This window comes from Acyrthosiphon pisum, chromosome A1 (genome assembly GCF_005508785.2).
Source record: "Acyrthosiphon pisum isolate AL4f chromosome A1, pea_aphid_22Mar2018_4r6ur, whole genome shotgun sequence".
NCBI lineage: Eukaryota > Metazoa > Arthropoda > Insecta > Hemiptera > Aphididae > Acyrthosiphon > Acyrthosiphon pisum.
In genome coordinates this window covers 124,462,499-124,478,244 of record NC_042494.1, presented here as the reverse complement: position 1 = coordinate 124,478,244, position 15,746 = coordinate 124,462,499, and the positions used below count along the sequence as shown (strand labels likewise).

At 28.3% G+C, this 15,746-nt stretch overlaps 1 protein-coding gene across 6 annotated transcripts; it reads right to left on the bottom strand.

Annotated features, from left to right (window-relative positions):
* LOC100160359 (MOG interacting and ectopic P-granules protein 1) lies at positions 1-12,925 on the bottom strand. 6 transcript variants are annotated; one of them, XM_016806181.2, is made up of 12 exons: positions 12,784-12,925; positions 12,326-12,469; positions 12,055-12,186; positions 11,266-11,419; positions 5,395-5,469; positions 3,198-5,290; positions 2,834-3,107; positions 2,494-2,582; positions 1,374-1,792; positions 1,044-1,302; positions 824-961; positions 1-497 (listed from the first exon to the last, which is right to left on the bottom strand). In XM_016806181.2, exons 5-12 carry the CDS (start codon positions 5,435-5,437, stop codon positions 492-494), a joined length of 3,321 nt encoding a protein of 1,106 aa, XP_016661670.1. In that variant the 5' UTR covers positions 5,438-5,469; positions 11,266-11,419; positions 12,055-12,186; positions 12,326-12,469; positions 12,784-12,925; the 3' UTR covers positions 1-491. The 6 variants fall into 6 exon arrangements, with proteins under 6 accessions (XP_016661670.1, XP_029344088.1, XP_029344091.1 ...); XM_029488228.1 differs by having other exon boundaries at positions 12,326-12,381; XM_029488231.1 differs by lacking the exon at positions 12,055-12,186.
* Between the last annotated feature and the right edge of the window lie 2,821 nt (positions 12,926-15,746).

The window sequence follows — 15,746 nt, the reverse complement described above, 5'->3', positions numbered from 1 at the left end:
TAAAGGATGGGAACAACTTAAATAAAGTGTGTAATTGATTGTTTGATATACAAAAATAATAGATACACCTCCACTGAGAAAATAAACATACTGTTATTTACAGTCATGGATAGATGGTACAATATACATAATATTCTGGGAATAACGTTAATATAAAATTATTTCTAATTAGTAATATTTATAACAAATTGTATATTCATAGATTACATTTCGGTAAAATATAATTAAATATAAGTCTACACACTGTTCGTCGTAATCAAAAAACAGAATACAATTTTGAAATCAACAATAATAATATTCATTATATTTATAAAAATTATAATTGGCGAATTCTTAAATTCGAATAGAATTATGTTACCTGTCATTCTTGTGACCTGATAATATGTTAACAAAATTAAAAATATCTTGAGTAAACTGGGTAAGCCAACAATCTTTGATATTTTTTGTGTTCTTCAAAACTAAAAATCAAATATCTTCATATTATTTTTCATTTACACCTAAAAATATATATGTATATAAGAACTTTTTGGCTAATGATATATATTTTATAGTTATAGTATACTGAAATAGATAAATTATCAAAATATGAAAAAGCAAACTTAATCTAAGGTGTAAAAGATTTTTATCACTTAAATAAATTACAATTGAGTAATTGTTTTATGATTTCACTATATAAAATTATTTTCATAGTTAGGTCACTTACAGCATATTTTATGTTATAAAAATATGATTGGAAAAAAACTTATTAAGGATATTGTTATACAAATACATTTTAAAAATGTAGATTTTGTAAAACATAGTATTGTATTTTAAATTTTCATACTTTGGCCTTTGCTGTCAGAGTTGAACTTTGTTTTCCAGCTGATGTAACTTGTTTATTACTATTACTACTTTTAACAGACAAATTTTGAATCTTAGGTGGTTGTGGTATTATGGTAATTTCGTCATTTATTTTTAATGGCTAATATAAAAAAATATTTTTATTAAATAATATAAACATCATACATTTCAAAATGAACATATAAATAATCTTAATTACTTACCTTTGGCGAAGATGTTATAGAAGTTGATGAAGAAGACGAAGAAGCTATAGGTTGATTACCAAGAGGTTTCTTGTTCGAGTTTTTAGCTACATTACTGTGTGCTGAATATACATGGTTTTCAAACTGTTTATACATGCCAAATGTTGCAGTGCAAACAGTACATTTGTAAGATAAATGCGCTGGCTTTAATGATATAGAGTGGTCACGGCTTACATGGTTTAACAACTTCCATTGATAAACTCTACCACATACTGGACATCTAATTTTGAAATTATTAAAAATATGAACACACGAGATCTAGAGATAATTAGAAAAAATAAATAATATTACCTTCCACCATCTTTGCCCTTGTTAGCAGCTTCCTGCATACTAGATGTGACCAAACCATGTGATCCTAGTAAATGTCTTTCAAGACCTTGATCAGTAAAAAATCTAAACTGACACTTTTGACAGTTAAGCGGTGGTCGATTATAAATCATCTTTGGATGAATTTTCACTTTATGTATCCACTGCATATGGTTACGCAATTGTTCTAGGTCTTTAATGTAGCCATCACATATTTCACATATTACAAAAGTTGGTTTGTTGCTACTATTAGTTGAAGTGGATGACGACTGAGTTTGTTGGGGCTTGGATTTAGATATGGTAGACACAAAAGCTGACTGTGTGCTATTTGATGGAAATGATCGAGGCAGAGGTGTTATAGATATACTTGGCTGTTGAACAGATTTACTACTATTTGAATTTTGCTAAAAATAAAAAAATAAAAAAGTTTTCTTAATTAATTGGAAGTGATATCAGTATACAAGTATTACCAATTTATCATTTTTAATAACTTATTATTATTATGACTGAGATTTTGATGAAATTAATGTTTTAATTTGTTTTAAATATCTAGCTATATTAGAATCATGGTCAATACAATATAGGATTATGAGTAAAATGAGAATTTCATTGATTTGAAAGTTTTTTTTAATTTTTATTACATTTTTTTGCTAACTTTCAGATAGAAAATACTCAACAAGTTTAAAGTTACATAATTATAAATTTAAAGTTGAGTCCATACTGAATCTTTAAACAAAATATTTATTATCTTTCACAACAGTTTCTGGTGACAACATTTTTTCATTCGGTTGAATAAATATTATTTTTATATTATTTGCTAATAAGAATATTAAAAAAATAAAAAATACACATTAGTTTTAATCATGAAATTATAATTTTAAGACTTCAAAATTCCATCTTAAGCTATGATTTAACTATAACCATAAGTCATAACAAATAATGAAATTAAATATACTTTTGAAGAATGGAATACAACCAGGTTGTATAATAATAAGATTGATAACTTTCATACTTTTTTTTTGTTTTTAAATTTCTAAATTTTACTTGTAACATAATACAAATATTTTATTTATTTATTTTGTATGGCTATACAAATATTAATTACCTGATATGTGTGATTGCTCATTGAATATGATGTAGGGACAATAATTGGTTGATTGATTGGTTTGATACTAGTATTCTTAAGCAAAATTCCTGTGAACAAATATTATGATACATTTTGATTGAATATATATTATTATATAATTAATATAAATTAATCTATTGTAATGGAAAGTAATCATAGTCAATAGTTTACTAATAAATTATTCAAAATATTTGATAATTTTTCCAACTTTTAATGTTATTTCATTTTATGTACCTACAATAAACTGTACTACCTATAATAAATATAACAGGAATTTATTGTTTTTTTTAAAATTAGTTTTAATTAGTAACTGACAAACCTCCAGAAGTTTGATTTGGCAGTGTAGTTGGAAAGGAAGGCACCATTCCTGGAAACCGCTGTCCTGGTAAAACAGTACGGCCACGAGCTCTAACACCAGAAGCAAGAACCATTTTATTATATTGTTGCTGTTGTAATTGCAACATATTAGGATTGGGAAATTGTTTAAATCCAGACATAGCTGCTTGGTAAACAGCATTACCAGGACTCATTGAAGGTTTATTTCGCAATACCCTGGGTATTTTTGCTGGAGGTTCCCAATCTAATGGAGGTGCCTATAAGTAAACAATTAATAAATTAAATGTACTTCATACACATAAATACATAATATATTATTCAATACAAAAAATCTAAACTTTATTTACCTGATTGATTTCCGGTCGATATTTTTTCGAACAAGAAATCAAATGTCTTGTTAATTTACCCTTATAACTATCTTCAAATGGACAACTTGGACATTGATGTAAAGCTGGACCTCTTTCTAAGCGCCCTCTAATATTATGTGTATCCATGTGTTGTAATATTTCATGAGGACTGCGTACTTGGAAAGTACAAAAATTACATCTATAGCAGTAATTGGCTGTCATATGTGGAGTCTCTAAATGATGAGCCATTACTAAACTTGATTCGGATTTAAAATTACATAGTTCACATTTTTTTAAACCAAATTGGAATGGATCATTATTCTCTTTACTAAACTCTAAAGTTTTAATTAAAGAACTAATAGCCATGTGAACTTCTTGGGGACATTTATCACCTTCGCGATCTCTTTTTCTTCTCTGAGTACGTAATAGATCAAGTTGAACATGCTCTTGAACAAGGTTTACACCTATTTGCATGAAAAACTTACCTAATGGATTTTCAAAGTAGTTGGGACTTTGAATCTTTGGTTTAACAACATCAGTTTTCTTTTCATCAGAGTCAACAGTGAGATCGGTAATGCTATTGCTTTTTTTTAAATCTGTTGATTCAGACAAATTTTTGGAAATTGAATCATCTTTTTTAGTACTTTCTGATTCATCTAACATTTTCTCATCACCATTTTCATTATTTTTAGGACTATTTTCTTTACAACCATCTGTTTTTTTTTCGCAACCAGACACTTCATTTTCTGACTCATCAACATCCATATTTTCATTAGTTTCCGATTTTTTATTACTCTTTTCTTTCTGGTTATTTTCGTTTTTCTTATCTAAAGATTCATCACATTGATTTTCGTCTTCATCTTCTTTAGCAACTTTTATTTTTACGATTTTTTCAACAAATTCTTTTAATGGTTTTTTTGGTGGCTTTTCATAGACATAAGGCACAATAAAAGACGGAGCTTCAACAACAAACATATCATCAGTTAGCGTTGGTAATATAATTGGAGGTTTCGGAACATTTGTAGGTACTGTAACAGGAGTTGGTGTAGTAGTTAATATGAAAGGCTTGATTGTAGTTTGCGAGTGTTGTACTCGATTATAGGAATTTTGAATCGATTTACTAACGGTTTGAGTGACATTCATTGCATTATTTGGAGTATTTGATTGCACAGACACCGCAATAGGTAAGTTACTTCGTCCTGTTAACATGTTAGTATCAATGATAACTAAGGTCGGTTCTTTTTTATTACTTTTTTGTTTTGTTCCAGCAGCTATTTCCACCAATTTTTTAGTGTCATTAACAACAATTGGTTTGGTTATCATTGGTGATTTCTGAGGTAAAATTTTAGTGTTGTCATCTACTATTACACTATCTTTCTTCTCTTCGTCTTTATCACTAAAACTTTTGAGTTTGTTTAAATTCCGTGTACTTCTACGTGGAGTTAAAGTTATGTCAGGTAAACTTTTCATTTTTTTTTTACCACTACTACCAGAATTTTGCTTTGGATCTGGAACTTTAACTATAGTCACAGATTTATCAAGATTAATTCTAGAATCTTCTAATGATTTTTTTATCTCATTTGACCTACTTTCAGTATCGTTTTGATCAATTATTTCATCTTCTTCGTCGTCATCTTCATCTTCATCATCCATTTGTTCATCATCTTCTGTTTTTTGTTCATCGACTGTATCATCGACTTCCATTTGTTCTTCATTGTCATTGCTATTTATTTCTTTGGTACCATTATAACTGTTTTCTGGATCACACAAATCGTCACTATTTATAGTTGCATTTTCACTGTCAAGAGTCTGATCATCTTCTATAATACTATTATCTGATTTACAGTCTGTATTATTAATTTGATGTTCATCTTCACTATCATTATCTTCATCATTTATTTCACAGTAATCATCTTCACCGTTATTACTACAATTCGATAAAGATTTTCTACTTTCTATAAGACTTTTATCAGAATTTAAACTAGAACCATGGTTCTGTTCATTCTTATCAATCATTTTATTGGTTTTTTGTGAATCAATCGATTGTTTAAGCTGTTCAGTATTTTCACGAATATTACCATTTAATTTGACACCTAGAACAAACAATAAATCAAAAATTTATTTATTTCAATTTTGAAAAACATATACTAGAGGACTTTGGCATTCTAATTTAAGCTGTAACTACTTATTTACGTACTTAAATCCGTTTCAGTTATTTGTTCAATTTCTGTGTCTGCCATTTCATTGAATAGTTAAGCGAATGAAAATGAATCTAAAAATAAACGATAATATTAAACATTTTAATTTTTAATTAAAAGGTAAGCCCACAATATTATGATGTACGTAATCCCCAAAACATAAAAACTACTTATATAACTAGGTATATAACCTAGTTCAAGTTAATATTAACAAATAAATGCTAGTACCTATATAAAATTATTTACTTAATAAAACAATAATTTCAAAATTTAACAGAAATATTTTGAATGGGGGTATTTAAAAAAAATTGTTTCAAGATATCTATTATTTAATGCTGTAATTTTATAGTACTAGATTAAAATTGTTTAATATGTTCTTGTTTCCATTTGGTCTCAGTTATGTGCAGAATATGGATAACCAAACTAGTAATTCAATGTTTGTTAAAAAAACCGACAAAAAAGACTATATACAACATTAAAAACGAATAATAACAAATTCGACATCTGAGAATATGTTCTACATATACATACAGGGCGAGTGCATTCGATTATTATTGACCTAAATCGTTTATCGCCGAATCAGTAGGATAAATAGTTATCAAAACGCCTAACTCGCCCAATTTGCTAAGGGAAATCGACAATTGAACATGAAAAACATCCCGCCACGCGATTGATACGATTTTGAACATAATAATTATTTTAATGTAATCACCCGTCGGTTCATTCGATATGATATAGATAATCGTCATCGGACGTCTGGTTGACATTCGAATAACGTATATTATTATTTGTGCTCCGTCGAAATAGCCGTTTGTCGTCCGCGATATGTGTTGATAAGATTTTTTTGATTATAAATAATAATAATCGTATATGGCCGAACGGAAGCTGAAAACCTAACCTAACACCACCGCTTTAGAAAACGGCCGATATGACGCCAACGAACGCGGAATTATTCAGTAAGAGCCATCGCTGATTGTGTTTTATACAACCTACGATATTATTATTACAAGGTACGTGTATCGAAGTATTCGACCGACGTCGTCGGCGGTGTGTCTTAGTCATTATCTCCGAGTCGCGTATTCACAAAGTGTGCAAGGCAAGCAATAGTGACAAGCACGGACGTAACAGAATTATAGAAACTGAAAACGAATCGAATTCATGATACAGAAAACTGAAAGAAACGAACCGACGGCAGACGGACGACGATACGCGTACCTGTGTATTGTAATTGTAATATAATGTACGCCGACAACACTCACGTTATAATGCGATCGCCGATCGATCGATGGAGGAGAGGTGTATTAAATATATGAACGACGAAGGGGTAAAGTGGCCCTCCGTGTGGCGGTTGTTATCCGACGGAGTTGTTTACGCGCCGCACGAACGAGGCCGCAGCGGCGAGAGGACCGATGACGACGCACTGCTGTTCGCTTCATGTACTGTAGCGTTTGTCGTAACTCAAATCACATTTTTGTTTTCGAATAAACGCGCGCGTACGGATCGACGATCGCGGAAATCATTGTCACGCACCTTTTGTAATAACAACAAACACTATCTCTTGAACGGTAAAAAAAAATTTAAAAAAAAAATACAATACCTCAGGTAGGTACCTCTATATATGATATAAATATTAAAAAACGAAAACTTCACGATGTCGATTAACGTCTGTCCTAACGGGTGCAAGACGTTATTACAAGTACGTACGCACACAAACACAAAGCCACACGTCACGCAAACTGGGGGAAAGCCTTTTGGTAGTTGTAGTAGTTGTAGTACACTGGTACGATATAGATATAGTAAGTAACGTTGCCCGCCGTATGAAATAGTAGTAGAGCCGAGCGATCAGAGCATTACCAACAGGGAGCCAACAAAAATACCAAAATCAAGCAAGATGGCGCTGCCGGTCACGTGATCACGAATTTCTATGACGTAGCGCAGGAAAAAGGAAGTGGCGGAGAACCGACCGGGAACGTACTATAGTACTATACTGCCGAACGAACGAGGAACGGGGCAGCGGTCAGAGAGCTACAGCCTGCAGTGAGCACGGTGTATGTCGGAACGGAAGGAAAAACCCGCGGATCGGAAATATTGAAAATTATTGCCGCCGCGGACAACCGAAACCGCCGTAACGCTACTAGTCACTAAACACCCGGTGGTACTCGGTACCCAGCTGGGAGGGTTACGATCCTTTTTTCACGACACGCGTGCCTTTGATTGACTACAAAATCGACTAGTCCTAATCCCATGCTACACCTACATACTATAATTATATCGATCGTAACTACACTATTGGAACGGAAAGTTTTCAAAAATGTTAGCCCCAAATAAACAAAATGCGTCAATGTTGGTCATAGCAGAGGAAAATGTATAAAAAAATAATAAAGAACCATAAAAAATATGTAAACAGCAATAAAGCATAAGGCAGTCAAATCAACAATTTTCTATTACAAACAAATTTCTATAGTGTGAAATGAAAAAAAAAGATAAACGGCCTCGTTAGTTGTTCTAATGATGGCGGAACGTTCTAGACCGCATATTAAAATAATTATTACTATATAGAACGCGAAGCAAGAATGGAGGGGAGAAGGGAGAAGTCTATGTTCCCAAGTCATGCGCTTAGGTTGGCCAACCTGATTTATGTATGGTACTTGGCCCCTGTATTTTATGTATGCGTAGAAAAGCGATGGCGCGCCCAGAAATGTTTAGGTGGGGGGTGAATATATTTTTGTGCTGCATCGGGACCCACAGTCAGGGAAGGTAGTTATGAGGTATGGGGGAGAGAGCGGGACAAAATTTAAAAATTTGACATTTTTTTTCACGATCATGCTAAAAGCTCAAGTCAATAACAAGATCGGAAGTTTGCTTAAAAATATCTACCGCAAATTGTCTCGTATATTTGATATAGTAAAATATTAGGTAGGTATATAGTATCTGATTCTCGGTGTTTATGTTAAAAATAAAATGATTATTCGTTATTGAAAACATAAAATGATATACTAGTAATTCCGTAAAAATGACACTATTCTAATGGCAAAACCTGGTGTGGACTGGTTTTGTTGAATCTATTCTGTGACTAGGTAGTAGGTACCTTGTGTAATTATTAATTATATAATTTAAATATTATGTATATTAATATATTATAATATATACCAGCAAATTTTAAATGTTAGGTATATATCTTGATTTGTGTATAATTATCAAATGTGAAGAAATAAATTTAATAATTTGAAAATATATAGAAAAAACTTAAAAGGTGTAAAAAATAAAACTTATAAACAGTTTTTTAACTTTAAAAAAATAAAAATAAATTCATAATATTCAAATTTATTTTAAGGCATACTCAACTAGTTATTTATTATAGATTTTTTTATTCATTTAATTTTTTTTTTTTAAATTTAAGACTTGAAATTTAGTTTAATTTGTACAAAATCATAACAATATTTATATAGATGACAGTTGATCATTTAGTATAATCTTATAATCTTATATTTCTATGATATCTTATTATGAATACATTGTTATACTCAAAGATATTATTATAAGTAGATATAAGTGAAGAATGTGAAAATGGTTTAGTAATCTTATGAAACACGAGAAGAGCTAATAATTAAATAACACTATCAAACAAAAATTATTAAATATTGAGGTACTTTATGCAGTCAACAAATAACATGTTTAAATCAAATCAGCTAAGAAAACAGTTACAATATATTATTTATAATATTAATGCCTAATGCTCTCAGTTCTCAAATAATACATCAAAAACATGTTCTTTTTTTTAATGCATTCAAAATTTAAAAAAGTACATATATAATTAGATTTTTTGTTATAATTTAAGTTATTTATGTTTATTTAATTTAAAATAAAATAATTAGAAAAAAATAATAGTTAGTTATCAAAAAAAAAAAAGAACAGAAATTAAATGGAAAATTTACTGAAAAAATATCTTAAACATAAATTTTAACTTATTAATAGGGATGGGCTGATACTAAAACCGATACTCGATATCGGCCGATATTGGTGGTATCGGGTTTATCGGTATTGGTTTTTTTTTTAAACCGATACCAAAAAAAAAAAAACCAAATCTATCAGCATAATAGCATTGATTATAAATTGTAATAGTTAAATGTAAAATGATAATATTATTTCGGTTGATAGTATCGGTGATATTTTAATATCGGTTCATTGTTTATGCTGAATATGTTGGTTTTCAAATATATCGGGTATCGGTTTTTTATCGGTTGCATATATCGGAATATCGGGTATCGGTAAAAAGAGGTATCGGCCCAACCCTACTTATTAACTTATTAAAATTTGTAATAAAAATTATTTTGTTTTTGAGTGTATTTTCATTTGTTTTTACAAGTATATATACATTAAATGTTATTTTAGATATTATATACATAAATACTTTTGCCACGGTCAAACCAAACATTTTAGGGATTTGTAATTTTATTGTTGAACAGTTCTATATATTTTACTAGTATCCAACAATATCATAGAAGAAACTATATATTTTTTAAATATTCTTAAAATAGGTTACATATTCTGTGCTAAAAAAAACCAGGGGCATCATTTTATTTTTTATCAAGTTTTTTAATTAAAGAGGCCAATTTTTTCCCACCACCAGACTAAATGTTAAAAAAAAATGTTTCTCGTGCATTAGCTATAGAATTGTTATAATCATAAACATACTTAGCTTTCACACATATAAATTAATAATTTAATTATAAAATATTCAAATTGTAGGTAGGATTTATAAAATATACAAATTTTAATGATAATATCTCATCATTCAGCTTTTATTATTTTTAAATTTTGAACGCCTAAATTTGATTAATTGTTTTCAATTAATTAATTGAAATTATGATATCAAACAGAAGGGAAAATGCACAGTTAAAGATTGGCAAACTGAGACCAAGGCAGTAAGGCCATAGTATCAATGCCACCTAGGCCAATTGTACATAAAAAAATGTCAGGGTGTACGTGAGTGTGATCACACCCTGCCACCCCCAAATGGTGCCCCTGAAAAAAAAAACTCGTGGGCCTTGAACTCCTGAGAACATTGGGAACAAATAATTTCTTTTTAAGTATGTATAATATACAACATTAATGAAATATTTGAAACATCTGTTACATTAATTATTATTTTTCTATAATATTTGTCAAAAATACTACCTTTTCTTTAACATTATTATTTATATTGTTTATATATGTACAAATTACCAATAATTTGTTTATAGAACATAAGTTTATAACTATTATTAAATGTAAACAGGAGCATGTTTAAAAATTGCTATGTATACATGACATTAGTTGTACAGATTTATCAATTACCACAACCCTGTTGTGAAAAATAAAATATCCTTTTGCACTACTTTCTAATACAAATCATTTAAATATTACATTTAGTTAAATAATTTAAAAAAAATTATAATGTAATATTGAATATAATTTTAGTATATATTATGTATAAAATAATATAAAACCACTAGGATTTCATTATCAATAAACAAGTTTAGAAGCAATTGCTTAAAATACAGTAATCAAATTCAACTCTGTTAAATTAAAAGGACTTTACAAGATTGATAAATTACATATTTATCACACAAATTTTATAATATTCAACCAAAAATACTCTTTTTATTTTGAGAAATCTGGTTACTTAATTAATTGTTTTGTACAAAATGTATGTATTTAAAACATACATTTTATTTTAATGATTTAAATAAATCAAAGACTGTCCGTCTAGAATGCTTAATGAACACAGATTTTTTTTTCTTTTTACTTAAATTAATACTATTATAAATAATCAGTGTTTAATTTAGTAAATCAATTGAAACCAACTATAAATAAATAAAAAAACAAACCTGATAAATTTTCTTATCATCAAATGGTGCAACCAATTTTAAAGAAATGGTCACTTTACTACTTTCGTTTTCTGTGGTAGCTGGTTGGTATGTAAACTTCAAGCTGAATAATCACACTTGTACAAATCAGTTTGAATATTAGTTTCTTCTTCTTCTAAAAAAATAAACAAACATTTTGTCTGATTAAAATATATTTAAGTACTAACATTATTTTCTGCATATTTAATATCTATAGTGAAATTATATGTAAGGAAAATGTAAGTAGTGTATATTATACAGAATTTAAAAACAAAATTACCAATAAAAAAAATAAATTTATTGAAATTGTTGGTTAAATTTAATGAAACATTATAAAAATAATCAAATTTATAAAAATTCATTTTTTAATATATTTTTCATGATGACATAATTGTTTGAACAAAAAAGAATAAACGAGGCAGAGGAAATATACCTACCCTATTAATGTGCATTCAAGTTATTACTTACACTTGTGTTTTATGAGTATATTTTATATGTATCATTAAAAACTGGTACTTATGTTATGCACTATTTAGGGCGAATTGATCTAATTATCATAAAAAATGATTGAATTAAATTTGTTTTTATACATTTTTAAACGTTGATGTCATTTACTTGTCAATTATTTGTTGTTGTTTTTTCTAAACAATTATTTATGATAACAGTTAAGTAAAATTATTATTGCCTGCCGAATGGAAGTGAACTATAGCGTGGCACCGTTAAACATTGTAGCTTATCTTACACAACGTGAATAATTAAACGATTGCATACCTTGTTCAATAACAAATTGTTTCTTAATGCTTCTTCATAAATTATAAGTTAAATTTTCTTCAGCAAAAACAATCAATATAGTTTGTAAGGTTCTCAACATTATAATATTATGATTTCTTTTTTAGAAGTTTACTAAAAAAAAAAAATGTTCTTATTAAGTACATGAGAAGAAACCCTATATTTTAACTTTAATTAAGTATTAACTTTCTACATATCAAAAATATCTCAGTTATAACTACAGAAAAGATACCAATAATCCTGATAAACTCACAATGACATTAACAGTTGGAGCAACGTCCTTTCTTGAAGTTTGATTCTTGTTTTGATCTTCTCATGAAAAATGGTGAGTTGTATAAGTATTCAATAATCTTTTTCTTTGACATTTCAAAAAGGATTGTTAATCAATAATTCCATTCTAATGGTAAATATATATTAGGATTGTGTGAAATATATAACTTTTTATTTATTGTAATGTTATAATTATTATTATTATTATTATACAAGAAGCTTTAAAATGATTTAAACTAGGTAGTTAAAGTAATACACTTTAAAAATTGAATTCAGAAACTATAATCTTTAAATTAACTATTAAGAAGTTCTTAATAAACTCGTAAGTCGTAGGTGGTAGTTACTTGGTACCAATGATTAATAAATACAAATGTCGTAATGTGTACGTATTACATTAAACATATTTTAATTATTTTACACTGGCGAGTAGCGAGTACCGACCTAGATAGTCAACTGGCGAGTGTTGTGTGACGAGTGGTCAGTGGTGGTGACTGGTGATGAATGGTGATTCAGTGATTGTCAAATGATGGTGAGTGGTGACTGGTATAGAAGTCTAGAATCTAGATTATTTAATATTTTGAATCATTTAATTTATCAAATCAAAATAAATATTGAATGATAAGTATGAAGTTCGAAACAATATAAATACTATGGAATAAAAAAATGTTAAGAAAGCTCAAATAAAATACGGTGATTGGCGGGTAATATTTGATTTATTTTTCCATAGTATTGACCAACGATAATAAATTATTAAGTGGTGATATATCAAGCACAGGATATGTATAAATGTATAAACCAAGGTGTATCAATACAAATACTATATACGACAATACAGGACACTGGCATATAAAAACTGGCGAATTATTTCTAATCATTCCCCCACGAGATTGTTAAAGTAGTTGCCTTTTTTACTCCTTGAAATATTTATAAGTACAAATTAATTTAGAACACCGATTAATATTATTGTTTATTTTCCAATGTCAATCAACGATTATAATTTTTAGTTGGAAATATTAAATTATTTAGATTTTAGATTATATAGTATTTGCATATTTACACATACTTAAAATCTCCATAAGTTCATAAATCGTATTGGGAAATATGATAAATAATATAATGTTAAATGTAAGCTTTATAGTAGGTATTAATTAAATGTAATTCAAAACATATATAAGTTATATATTTTACTTTTTTCATAATAATTATACAACATAAATGAAAATATGAAATTATAACATAAGTGCTTAAAACTGATGGTAATATCTAATAATAATTTATCAATTAAATAAACATTGTACTCAAACGTGAACTACTTTTTTCAACTTTTTATTTTTTGAACATTTATATTGGTTGAATGAATCATTGCATTTCTTCACATAGCAATTAATACTCACGTTTAAAAATGTATCCAAAAATCGTGAATTGCAGTTTTCACATATACTTAGTGAGTACCTTTTACAAATATGGCTTATAATAAGTTTAAGATTCTTTTTTAAATTACATTTTTTTTTTAGAATAAGGTTTTCAATGTTTGCATGAAAAAGTGCAGAAACATGTTTAGTAAATTCCAATGTTTTGGCAAGAGGATAAAGTAAACTGCAGCCATCATATTCCTTTATACCAATGTGTGTATTGTCAAGATCAAATTTTTTATTAGTATCCTTAGTAGCCAGTTTTTCAATACAGGGTTTATGATCCATTTGACTACAAACCCAACCTGTCACATAAGCGACACTATTTGCAGTTTCATCCTTCATTAAAATATACTCAATATTCTATAAATTGTCTGTCAGGATGTCAAAAATTAAAGTGCAAAGTTGTTACTTTTAAGAAATGCAGTTGATGGTAAATTGATTTATGGTACTGATCCATATCTTAACCTGATGCACATAATTAATAATTAGGTTATTAATTATAAACAATAAGTTCTGATCGATATATTAAATATTTAAATGCTAGAATTTATAGGTATAATTTGTATTCTACTAACAGAGGTCTGCCTGTGTTGGTGGTTGGTCATATAATCATCCTTCGTAAAGTGAATAGAACAAATTGATAAACTTTTTGGCAAATCTAAGGGTCCACATGTTTCTAATAATTTACTAATTTTTTTATTTTGGGCCAATTCTATCCATTTTTGACAACTATAAATACAAGTAGGCTAGCAGAAATTAGTATGGTTATTTTTTTGATATAAACAACTTCTTAAATAACCAGAATATTTAGATGCATAATAAACTTACCTGTTTAAATCTTTCGGAAATTTATGAAATGAGATCGTGGGAGATGATGTCTTACCATAAGTATTACAGTTAGACACTGCACAGACATTTTTGGAGACCATTATTACTACTATTAGAATTAACACCAATGTGAATATTGCCGATATTATGAACCGAAGAACTTGATAATATCAAATACTATATCGTACATAGTATTTGATAATATTTATGATAAAAAATAAACAATATTATTATAATATTAGTAATTTAGTATTATAATGATATTATAATCGTATATAGTATTTGTAATTAATATTCAAAAAAAGCGGGAATTTATACAAGATTAAGGGGTAAAATAGGCAACTTTTATAACAATCTCGCGGGGCAATAATAACAATTTGTTCGCCACTATTTTAATACAGAGTGTCCTGTATTATCGTATATAGTATTTGGTTTAAAGTATTATAATTTATAACCATAGGGCTATAACTAAGGAGTTTATAGGTTTATGTTTAAATTGTTTATGATTTTAACATATTATAATTTATAACGATATTATATCATTTTTTATATATCTGTGGTCTACACTATCCAAGTTTTTAATGGTGGAACTTTGAAGTAATTATTAATAATGAACAGTATTTCATTAAGATTTTATAAATTATTATCTTATGTCCAATCCCTGCAATGTTCTCTGGTTGAACATTCACAAATCAAAATAGTTTTTCGAATGGAATAAGCTATTGTATATAGTATACTATTTTATAAACATATTATATTACATGGAACTAAATAATAACCATATAGTACTGAGAACTGAAAATAGTTTATAAAGCTCTGCCTACTTTACACTTCCATTAAAAAATAACATTATGAAAATTTCTGTATTGTGATTACTAATTTTACATTTTAAGGGGCCTCGCTATCGTATTGATTAAGGAGAATTTAGGCAATTTCTAATCTCGTTGTCGCCACCCGAGATTTATGTGTTAGTTGTAAATGATTATTAGTGTGTGTAGCGTCCGTGCGAGTCAATTGTAGCGGTATGGAGGGCTCTCACAGGCACTCGCACGCACATATCACTATATGAAATATTAAGATCATGAAAAAATGTTTATTTTTCACTCAAACATACGATTCTAATTCCAACAATACGTCGCAACGATTACCTTGATTTGCAAA